At 35.4% G+C, this 11894-nt stretch overlaps 1 protein-coding gene across 2 annotated transcripts; it reads right to left on the bottom strand.

The window, feature by feature from the left end:
• Positions 1 to 516: 516 nt before the first annotated feature.
• LOC18442226 (PLASMODESMATA CALLOSE-BINDING PROTEIN 5) lies at positions 517 to 7706 on the bottom strand. 2 transcript variants are annotated; one of them, XM_006852449.4, is made up of 4 exons: positions 7470 to 7706; positions 7009 to 7374; positions 2149 to 2176; positions 517 to 946 (listed from the first exon to the last, which is right to left on the bottom strand). In XM_006852449.4, exons 1-4 carry the CDS (start codon positions 7540 to 7542, stop codon positions 787 to 789), a joined length of 627 nt encoding a protein of 208 aa, XP_006852511.3. In that variant the 5' UTR covers positions 7543 to 7706; the 3' UTR covers positions 517 to 786. The 2 variants fall into 2 exon arrangements, with proteins under 2 accessions (XP_006852511.3, XP_020527999.1); XM_020672340.2 differs by lacking the exon at positions 2149 to 2176.
• Positions 7707 to 11894: the final 4188 nt, after the last annotated feature.

Here is an 11894-nt window from a genome sequence, read left to right as displayed (position 1 = left end):
CTATATCTTTGCTAAGTTTAGAAGTAGTTTCATCAGAACTTTTTGATATGTTCTCAAGGAATTCAATTTTCGCTTGAGAAAGTCCATAATAAGTTTAGGGCGCAGTTGGCATACGGATGCATCCATAGGCGTAGAGGTAACGTGCACCTTTAAATTTTATTCTGGTATATAATTTTGATGTAAAATGTTCTTGGGATTATCTCAAAATCTATTTTTATATTTAATTATAAAATTTTAAATTTAAAAAATGGTTAAAATCAAGTAGATCTATAAACATATGAAAATATTGAAAATGGACGGTGTAGATAACATGTTGTAAAATGCACTATTTTTAAGACTTAAAATCTTTTTATTTTTCATAGTCATACATCTCGATGTCGAGATGAAAGGGTTTTTTAACATTAAAACTACCTTTTTCGATGGATTTTTTAGTCCGTAGTTCTACATTATAAGGTACCATCCTTATATAAACTCTTTCCATTCGTTAAATATAAAAAGTAGAATTATCCCTACAACTTGGAAAGCAATAGAAAGATATTATTAAAATAAAAAAAAAAAAAAGCTCAAAGGAGATACTGTTTGAGCAAAATTTAGGTTTTACAAACTCCAAAAAGTGAAAATATGAAACTTGGGTTTCATCAATATGTTCTCCAAACAGTGGATGTAAACTTGGGTTTCAACAAATAAAAAAATCTCTCATTTTGCTCCTTGTAGATGGCTTTGGGACAAAAATGTTGTTTACTTTTGCTGCCACAAATGCATAATCACCATTACATGCATGTCTTGTTATTTGGGGAAGAAGAGTAAAAGGGGGAGAGTTAGTGAAAGAGAGAGAAAGGTCAACGGAGCAAGGTTCCTTTGAAGTGAGCTTCCGTTCAAGCCTAGGCCCGCAGGTTCCATCCCACTTGAGCTTCCTCCTGAAAAGCTCCCATTTTTCGCTGATAGACTGCAATAACAAAATGGAACGGTCAGTTTAGGGCTTTATCTTGTGTTTTAAGCAAGGTTTAGAAAAATGTTGATAAGGATCGGAATGGCCGATCTAGATCGAAAATCATTGGAGGCAGGTTCTGCTAAGGTTCGGTTCTTTGACAGAACTGAGGTTCTGACCGACCGTTCTATTAAAAAACCAGTCAGAACCGCCCCTTTTATTTATTTTTTAATATTTTAATTTTTAATGACCGGTTCGGTAAATCGGATCGCCGAACTGATCAATCGGATAGGAAATCCGAATACACGATCAGGGTCACCCATCTATTTTCTAAAACCGTGGTTGCAAGAATTCGATTGAATCGTTGGGAACCAACTCCCTATTCCGTTGGTCTTAATAGGTGGTTTTTGACCAAAAAAAAGAAATGTAATAAAAAATTTAAAATCAAGAAAATTGGGTGATTCCGAGCTTCTCTTTCAAGTTCCAATGCAACATTCTGATCCCAACCGGGAGTTTTTAAGATACCGATTTTATCATATCCAAGAAATAGCTTGAGTTCAGGTCTCAAGTGCACAATGATCCAAATGACCTTTGAAACTTCATCAAGCTCATGGTCATCATGACCGTTGAAACAGTAGATGGATGGGAAAGAAGAGATCAGGACCCGCCACTCGGGCCATTCCATGTTTGGTTGGTTCTACTCTTCATCTCGATCACCATCAATCCATTGATGGAATTAGAGACGACACATATGCCCGTGAATCACATTGTCGGTGGACATAGGGATCATACTATGTATAAAGCATCGCTGCGTACTGATTACTTTATAATTAAAGCAATGGTGGGTCCTTTCATACGAGAGATTAGCAAACTGCATCGGAAATATCAACTAAACATTTCACCCAATTAGCAAGTCTGATCAAAACATAAACATGTGAAATATTAAATTGTTTAGATGAATCTTTTTTTTCAGAAACAGTATTTTAAAAAGTAGACAGATATGGTATTAGTTCGAGTAAGAGAACCCTAGGACCTGCCTGATTACCACTTGCATTTTTTTTTTTTTTGGCCCTTTCTAGTTTCTGTACAAAATTTTCTCCTACAAACAAATTTGAACTGACCGATTCATTGATCTAGATAGTTTTGGCCAACCACTAATTCGGCCCACTGATCCAATTTTAAGACACTGATATTAAGCCATTTACTATTAAGTTACGTACCTTGATGGGAAATCACAGCTCCCGGAACCTGAAAGTATCAGTTACAAAGAAAAACATTAGTTTCATCACCTCTAGACAAAACATAAAGATCTGGGTATGAAATGTCCAGCTTCAAAAAAGACCCAAATATGAAATATCCAGATTCAAAAAGGCACAGGTGTTGATCAAGACACAAGCCACCAAAATCCTTTAAAAACTATGGATTTCCAATGAACATCTAGAAGCATTACTACTGCATCTGAATCTAGGGATTCCAGAACTTAGCTCATTTAGGATCCCAACTGCTACTTCCATAAGGATAGTGCAATGTGCTAAGGGCTTATTTAGATGACAATTGATTTCATCTGGAATAGATTACCTTATGAAAAATTAATATACTCTGAGCAGTATTAATTTTTTGGTATTGTATATTGTGCGAGCCTTTTCTTTTGGTACGAAGAGGCCACAATTATTCTCACCTACTTTATGTGATATTTAATGAATGGAAGTGTGTCACAATATTTGAAAAATTTTATCGTTGATGTCTATCAATGACACTTCGCCAACTACCCAATTTCACATCTAACATTCAATAATAATTGTGATTTTCTTGTATCAAGAGTAAAAATTCTTATGTATATATTCCTATTTTATTAGTTATCTTATTGGTATCTTGTATTATTTATAATATTATTAAATTATTTAAATTTTTATTTATTCTTAGCTATTTTAGCCATTCCTCACTAAAAAGCATGACATTTTCAGCAGGTTACTTCAACTAAAGTGAAAATATCTTTTTTTTTAAAAAAAAAAAAACCCATATATAAAACTGGCTCTAAGTTTACCTTACGTAGTTTTATGATGGATGCTGCCTGAAGCTTCATATAGTTCACATTGATTAATTTTATTTACATAGTAGCCTTAACTTTAGATCAGAACAGGAGGACTAAAGGAGATAATTACAATCTAGGGATTACGAGTGTTACTTAGAGTTTTTCTCTTTTGATAAATTTCAATAAAATATTTGAAATTCATCGGCCTTTTTCAATAAAATACTTGAAATTCATCAGTCTTTAACTTGAAATTCGAAGCTTTCTCTACACTTAGAATCAAATCACCTAAAAATCCGTCGATGATGCAGGGATAATGATGCTTTAAAATTTCTTTTGAACTTTTAAATTTTTGTGAACTTTTTTTATTTGACAAAATAAAAGCTCTTAAATAGAATACTTTAATGAATATCTTCTATGAATTTACAGTTACAAACCTGAAGTTTAAAAGCTTTCACAGATTTTCCCCTAGTTAGAATCCAAAGGATTTAGGAATAATGAGCCTAAAAATATCCTTAAATTTTTTTTAACAAAAATCATCTGATAAGATTTTGTGGCTCTTAGATAATTGTTTTATTGAGTTCTGACCCTAAAATAACTCTTAACATGAAATTCGGAGCTCCTCCCAAACGCCCTTCTGACTCTCACTTTCTAATATTGCAAAATGATCCAATCTATTCAAAATATTTATCAATGTCGATCACACATTACTAAATTACACTTGAGTTTATGCTTTAAAATCCTACATCAATCATATACATATTGAGAAAAAATTAAAAGTTCTTAAATTCCTAGGGAAACCAGGATAATTAAGGTGTAATTTGATAATTTTACCTATATAGAAGTCTTAACCTGATGATAATGGTGGTAAAACTGTAGAAGTATCCCTAATTATTCTGACTTCTATACTGAGTATGGAAAATTAGAAAATTTCAATTTTTAAAAAAATGTACCTAGGTTTCTTAGAAATTTAAAAGCATATACCCTCAAATATAACATGTAATGTTTTGACCCAATATTGGAAAGGGTTTGATGCAGATAAAAAATAGAAAAAAATTTAAAATTATAATTTTATTAATTTTATTGGGAAGTAGGTAGGATAAAAGTTTCCAATTTTTAAAGCTGATTTCGGTATTTCTTGTTTACGTGAGGCTCATGGTAGATAAGGCTCATGGATTAGGTTACTGCGATTAACATGGCTTAAAAGATAAAAATCATATTTTCATGGACTCATTTAGTTAGATATTCAAAAGAAATATAGATTTGTATAAAAATTGAAAGATTCATTGGAAAAATTTTAGGAGGGAGAAAGTTATTTTTATTTATAGATTTTTATTTAGGAAAATTATTAGATATATTCTTCAAAAATGCCTAAATTTCAAACTTACATTCATTTTACGTTTAATAGATCTATATCCCTGTTTGAGCTTTTTTAAATTTTTATTTCTGTTTTAACCCCGTTACGGCTATGTCAAGTACGTGGTGACCAAAACCGTCACGATAGTGTCAAGTCTGTGGCGACCAAAACCGTCACGGTTCTACAAAAACCGTAGTGCCTTTTAAACTTGCCGCAATCTCCCTGTCTCCGCCTCTCTCCAATTCGCCTCTCCTTCTCCTTTCTGCTGCCCCAACCCTACTCCTCTCCCTCTCCCTTTAGCTGCCCTCCTGCTGCCCCAGCCTCTACACCTCTCCCTCTCCCTACTACTGCCCAGTTGAAGCCCACACATACAGTCTCCTCACCGAAGTCGGCTTTCTTCTGTGGGCGAACTGATTTGCGCGTGGGAGCAGTAGAAAGAACCGCTCAAATAGAATGTATATGGTAGAACCGCTCGAAATTGCAGTAAATTGGTGTTGGGGGGGGGGGGGGGGTAAAAGAGCGCCACGGACCTAGCATAGCCGTCGTGGTTTTTGGAGTCAAAATTTAGCGCCAAAAAAATGGGAAGAAACCCTGGCCTAATACCACGGCTATGTCAAGTTTGTGACAACCACCATGATTTTTGTAGAGCCGTGATGGTTTTAGTCGCCACAGAAGTGACATAGCCATGACGGGGTTAAATAACGAATAAAAAAAGAAGCTAAAAAGACGATATAAATGTAAAATGAAGAATACTTTGAAATTTAAGCATATATGAGGAATATATCTGATAATTTTATTTATTAATTTTGTAATTATATTTAGAAGGAAGATGTTTTTTTTTTTTTAATATAAAAAAATGATGATTCAATAAAGAGTTTGATCTTGTAAAAAGATCTACTCCTTTGATCTTATAAAACACTTTTATAAATGAAATGATTCTGTGATTCGATAAAGAATAAAGGGGAATTATCGTTAATATACTTTAAATTTAATAAAATTGAAAAAAAAACTCCAAACTTCCCAAAACCTCGCCCACACTATTTTTCTCAATTTTTGTGATTTTTTGAACGAAAATGCCCTTTATGTTAGTCTTTCTACCGTAATGGCATGATAGAGTTACGGTACTTTGAATACCGTAATATTCATTACGGTACTCTTAGTACCGTATTGCTCTTAAACTTCTTTACTGTCGTAAAAAGACCGTAATGGTCCCAAATCCACTTGAATTTTTATGACCGTAGAGAAGTTTAAAAGCATTACGATACTAAAAGACATTACGGTACTCTTAGTACCGAAATGCTTGTGTTGAGATTTGAGGGATTTAGATGCAAGAGAGCGAATGACTCTTTGGAGTCTCCCATTGCGGCAACTCTGGGTACACATATTCAATAGAGTGATCAACAATTCCCTACAAAAACAATTTCTGCTGCAACCAAATGCTTGATCTCAATTTCTGGCACTTGAAACCCAAGGGTAGCTGTCAAATGATTTTTGAAGAGCTCATATTTGGGTTCCAATAACTTTACAGCAGGTCCACCATCATCACCAAATTCATTGAACCTTTGCTAAGCAACAAGTATAAAAATCGAAGAGAACAAAACTCTCCCTTCGAATGAAATGAATCCCATTTCCGCCTAAAATCCAATAAAAAAAAAAAACCCTTTTTCGGCAAAAACCGCTTCAAATTCAAACCAAATGTCTTCAAATTCCAGCACAAACGAACCAGACCTCAAATAAATCCAGTTAAGGTCCCTTCAAAGTCCGGCCAAAAAAACCCTATACTAAGCAAAATCCGGCCAAATTTTCGTAATTGGCTGGAAATTTTATGGGGTTCTCTCATTACAGTACATTTAGTATCGTAATGGTCTTAAACTTCTTTACAGTCATAAAAAGACTTTAATGGTCCAAAGTTCGCTAGAATTTCAATGGCCTTTGGACCATTACAGTCTTTTTATGACCGTAATGGTCAAAGAACTGAAATTCCAACGAACTTTGAACCATTACGGTTTTTTTATGACGGTAAAGAAGTTTAAGAACATTACGGTACTAAGAGTACCGTAATCCTCATTACGGTAAAATGACTATTGTAAATGGCATTTTTGTCCAAAAAATAGTTAAAATTGAAAAAAGAGGTGTCGGTGAAGTTTGAGGTTTTTTTTTTTCAGTTTTATTAAAATTAAGATATATTAACGATAATTTCTCAACAATAAAACACTTTTATAAACAAAATGATCAGGGATTCCATAAAGAGTTTTTGTACTCCCTTACCAAAAGATATTGGATCGTAATCTGTCCCCCTTTTTTAATTTATTTTTATTTTCCTATTATAGCCTTTTTATTTTCGTATTATTATTTATCCTGCCTCGGGGGTACAACTGACATAAATGAAAATTAAGAGGATCAGGAGTGGACGAAGTTATGAGTGCTTCCAGTTCAGTCTAGCACACAATGTGGCCACATGATCACGGATCGGTGCAGTCAATTTGTCCGGTCTAAGAGAGAGAGAGAAAAGGGTGATTCACACTCTCTCTCTAGATTCTAGAGAGAGAGTTGGGATGAGCAGGGAAATAAGGCAGTAAACTGTGCTCTTGAGAGGCGGTAAAATGTTGGGTGGAAATTCAGGTAGAGATAGTGATTTGAAAAGAAAAAAAAAAAAAAAAATTCAGGTAGAGATAGGGAGAGACTGAGACTGACTTGGATTCAAGGAGGTGAGAGCGGCAGTGTTGCTAAAGTCGCAGCTATCGGTGCTCATCCCATGCTTCAGAAAGTAGTCATTGAAGGAGTAAGAGGCGTGGGCCTGAACATTATTGGGCTCAAAACATGGACCACCTTGCTGGATAGCCCCACAGTCTGCACCCCCTGCCCCGCAAGCCCAATCCAGAGCCGATTGCAGAGCCCCATCCCCCACGTTGTTCTTCGCCACGCACCACAGCTCTATATTACCACCACCACCACCACCACCTGTCGTCGCATCATCGTCAGCCCCCAACAACTTTCTTTTTCCATTCTCTAAGATCTTGTGATTAGTGATGGTAACTGAGATCAAGGGTTTGTTTTTCCCTGCGAAGGAAGGAGGAGGAGAAGATGAGTCGCCATGGAGTTTATTGAGAATGAAAGGAGAAAAGGGGTGTTAATTGATTGAATTTATGACATACCAAAACAAACTGAGTTGCAGGAGGAAGACAGAAAGAGGACGAAGAAGAGAATGCCTTGATGCTTCATTTCCATCGATCTGGGAAATAGCCGTTTGTGTGTGTGAGAGAAAGAGGCTCGTTTTCAGAGAAGACCAACAAAAATAGCCGTTTATGGAGGTGTTTTTTTAAAGAAAATGGGAACAAAGAGGCGAGAGCATTTAGAGAGAGAGAGCGTGTGCCGTTGGGCTATTGCAGTTCAGTGGATGGGACGAGCAGGGTTTTTGTTCTTGATGTACATGTTTTTACCCCTTTTGTTCACCGCGTGTGCTATGCTCCCGTGAGAGCATAGTGCACATCTATTCCTTTGCTTAGAAAATTAGCTTCGGAGAATTGTTTTAAATCTAAATCTTGGAACTTCTTAGAATTGCTAGATGATTGTTTTCAAAAGAAAATATTTTGAATTTTGAGTTTTTAACACCTAGATCTCACACCCCCCCAACAATTAGATGGCATTTTTTCAATTTTATCAATACAGTAAAAAGTGCAATCCCGAAATTCTTTTTCAGTGATATTAGTCATAGGTTGAAGATGTTTTATTCCTAAAATTTGTAATATTAAGATTAATTCTCTATTAGGTTTTATATGAGTGAGTAAAAAACAGTATATTCCCGCTGGAGCATAATATACTTTGTCTTTTTTAAAGTGTCTTTTGAAAACCCTTAACTCGGCCTGGCCTTTAGCTTAAAATTTCAATCTGAGGTGTGCCTTCAAATTGTGTCAAAAGATGCGGCTCTAGTCCTGTGGAACACTTGTGATAGTTAAAATTTTATTTTCATTTCTAATCATATAATTGAAATATTTAGAAACACTACAAATTGAGTAGATCTATGACATTTGAAAATCTTGAAAATAGAACATCCTGATAATGTGTTAAAAAATACAATATTTTTAAGGCCTGAAATTATTTTTTTAGATTCATGAGGTTCAAATGATCAGGGTTTGCTCTCGGAACAATGTTTTTGGTGGGTTTTTAAAGCGCACCGTACTTCTAGTTAACACCTTATAGGAGAGCGTATTCTATGCTCTTGCAAGAGCATATTACATATTTACTCCCTTGGGCAAAAGATTAACTTGGAAAGATTTTAATCTAAAATTTTGCAAAACCATCTAAAAATTAGATCATTATTTTTTAAACGAACAAAATTGAATTTTGAGTTTTCCAACATTTAGATCTCGCTCTTAAAATTTTGGACGGTTTCCATTCAATCATTGTTTTCTTCAAGCCCATAGAGACTGCAATTTGGAAATCCTTTTAATTGAATATAGCATATAGCTTGAGATGTTACATCCCCAAAACTTGAGAATCTGAAAAGACTCTTAACTAAAGTATTTTGCGCAATTTTTTTTTGTTTTAAAAAGTACTATTTTGTTGTCTGCAAACATAAGGTTTGTGTGGTTCATGTGGCTACCAGGCTCTTGTGCCATCCTGGTCATATTGGGTTGGATGGTGATGGAGAAAAGAGTGGGACCCCATACTAAAAGTCATATCAATATCTAAGTACCCCTTTCTTTTCTTTTCTTTTCTTTTCTCTTTTTTTTTTTTTTCTCGAAAGGTAAGATCATCTAAGGGGATTTCACACACACTCTCTCCTGCTCACCATCACACTCCAAGCCATATAGTGGTGAGTGGTTCATGCTACACATATAACTAGCTTGATTCAAAACGCATAGGAAGGAGGGTTGATCGGGGCCATATTTATAGGTAAAGCACAAGTAGTGGGTCCAATACTTTACCTTGCCCATTTCATATTCAATCAAATGTACAGAAAACCAACTCAACTAGACTTCGTTTTATTTTTTATTTTTTTTGAGTTAGGCTCTCTACTCCACATGGTGCAGTTTTAGAAAAGAAATGGACAGAGTTACCTTCTCTGAAGTGCAAAAAGTCTTTTCCCTTTTCTCATTTTTTCTTGTCCCAACCCCCCTCCCCCTCACTCTCCCTCTCTCTCTCTCTTTGGGTGAAAATCCAGTTTGCATTTCCTCTCATATTCTCTCACAAATTACTTGTCCTTCCATCAATTCTTGTTTCCTTAAAACTACAGATTATGTTCTTCCTTCCTCTTACACATGCAGCTTCAACTAGAGGTGATAAAATAAATCACATGAAAATTGCATACAGAGATTGGATCACACAAAATTTTAAGGGCACAAACACTAGAAATGAGTGAGAGAGAATAAATCTCATAAAAATTGAGATACACACAAAAGGGGAGAGTGAGAGAGGGAAAGAGTCTAGTTAACTATGGATCTAGACAAGGGGAGAGAGAGAGGAAGAGGGAAAGAGTCTAGTTACAACGGGATCTAGACACAGGGAGAGAGAGGAAGAGGAGTTACAACTAAATATTAATCATCATCATCCAAGCTATTTTTCAATGATTTGGGATCGGCTACATGAATCTTATTCCTCCGTTCCATAGATTTGAAATTCATGATAAAATATGGCAAAGTTTTACACTGATTGTTTACCTAATGCAACCCACCTCTTTTAACCAAGGATGAGTTAATAAAAAGTTTAAGGTCTTGACCTTTATTCGACTACAAAGAGAATGCTCTCATCTTTCAGCTTAATTTTTCCCATCAACTTCCACAACTGGATCTAGATGCATGCAAAAATTGAATGTACCTCAATTTTTGTGAATGGCACAAAATTCCCTAACATTGCATTCTCTTCCACACCTTGCAAATATTACCTTACTGTCGCCTTCCTCTCTCTACAAGGTACTCAATAGTGTTTGATCTCTCTCCTCGCAAACACCTCTCTCTCTCTCTCTCTAATCCATCTCCATCACACTGAAAAACACTACCAAAGTTTTTCTCTCCCCTCTCTTTTTCCATTTTCGATTCCTTCTCGCACCCACTATTGTCATTTCTCTCAATCTACATCTCTCTCTCTCTCTCTCTCTCTCTCTCTCTCTCTCGCTCTCTCTCTCTCTCTAGTTGGGAAGCAGTGTCTTGCTGTCTATCTGTGAATCAAGGAAAAACTGCCAAATGTCAAAAATATAAAAATTTACAGGAAGTCAGAACCAAATCAAACACAGAGGAATTGCGTGGATAACGCTTCAAAGAAGGAAAAAACCCCAGGGAACCTCAGATAAAATCCACTACGTAGAAAACAATTAAAACAGTTCTTTTGAAATTAACTAGCCACAACTTGACGATTATGAATAAAAAAAAAATATATAGGGTGATGTCTATGAGAACTATTTCATCTTCCTCTCTTTCTCAAAAGAGTAACTTCTTTCCAACTTTCATTGGAGAATACCAACTTTAAACATTTAGGAAGTTTCAAACCTTATGAGATTTTTAGAAGGAAAACCTTCTATAATTGTTTTTGCATATCAAAAAGCCCTAGAGATAGAAACAAAACACTTTAACCTCTCTCTTTAATTTTTTTGGTTCACCTCTCTCTATAAAAAATAAGAAATACTGCTTCTATCAGAAACTCTAATTATTATCATTTTCTTTTTCTCGAAATAGCCCTTTCAAATATTTCTTTTTCTCATGGGTTTAGAAGTCCACAGACCTTTGGAAAAGTCTGTAACAATCTCCCCCTCTAGATCCATGAGGAGAGCTCCTCCTATTCAGTGAATCTCATGCCCATTATACTTGTTTTCAAAACCTCATAGGTTTAGAAGTCCACGAACATTTAGAAAAGTCCGTAACAATCTCCCCCTCTAGATCCATGAGGAGAGCTCCCCCTATTCAGTGAATCTCATGCCCATTATACTTGTTCTCAAGTAGCACCCCTGCCTGCCAAGTCTCTATAAAGCTCATGCTTATTCTTTGTTAGGGCATTGGTCATCACATTTAATGGATTGCGATCACTACAGATTTTCTCTTTCGCATTAACTGATTCGCCAAGACATCTTGCATCCAGTGATAATGGACATCTATATGATTCATTCTAGCATGATATTAAGCGTTCTTGCTAAAGTCCATAGCACGCTAACTATCATAAAGAAGCACATAGTTGTCATGCTTCATTTCAACCCAGTTCCTTTAAGAACCTCTTCATCCACAACATTTCTTTGCTTTAGTGGTAAGAGGAAAGAATTGATGCACTCTTTACAACACACATGTACGATTATGTATGGATGAAGTGAACACCGTTGAGAAAAAATCATCAGCTGATTAGTGGCATAAGTGATTTGGTCACATGAGTGAGAAGGGGCTACAAATTCTTGTAAAAAAAAAAGTTCTCCCCTAGTTACATTATTGTTTTCAATATTTGATTGACAAACAACATAGAATTTCATTTAAACATAGTTCTCAAAGAAAAACAAATCTTTTGGAATTAGTTTATTCTAATGTATATGGATAATGCAACACCTAGGCAAGCCATATCACAAGCTAAGAAAGCAATAATATCACCATCCGTGGTAGCTG

This window comes from Amborella trichopoda, chromosome 1 (assembly GCF_054954075.1).
Source record: "Amborella trichopoda isolate Santa Cruz 75 chromosome 1, AtrichopodaSantaCruz75HAP2 v2.0, whole genome shotgun sequence".
Classification (NCBI taxonomy): domain Eukaryota; kingdom Viridiplantae; phylum Streptophyta; class Magnoliopsida; order Amborellales; family Amborellaceae; genus Amborella; species Amborella trichopoda.
Note: the sequence above shows the minus strand (reverse complement) of the source record. Positions and strands in the feature narration are given on the sequence as shown.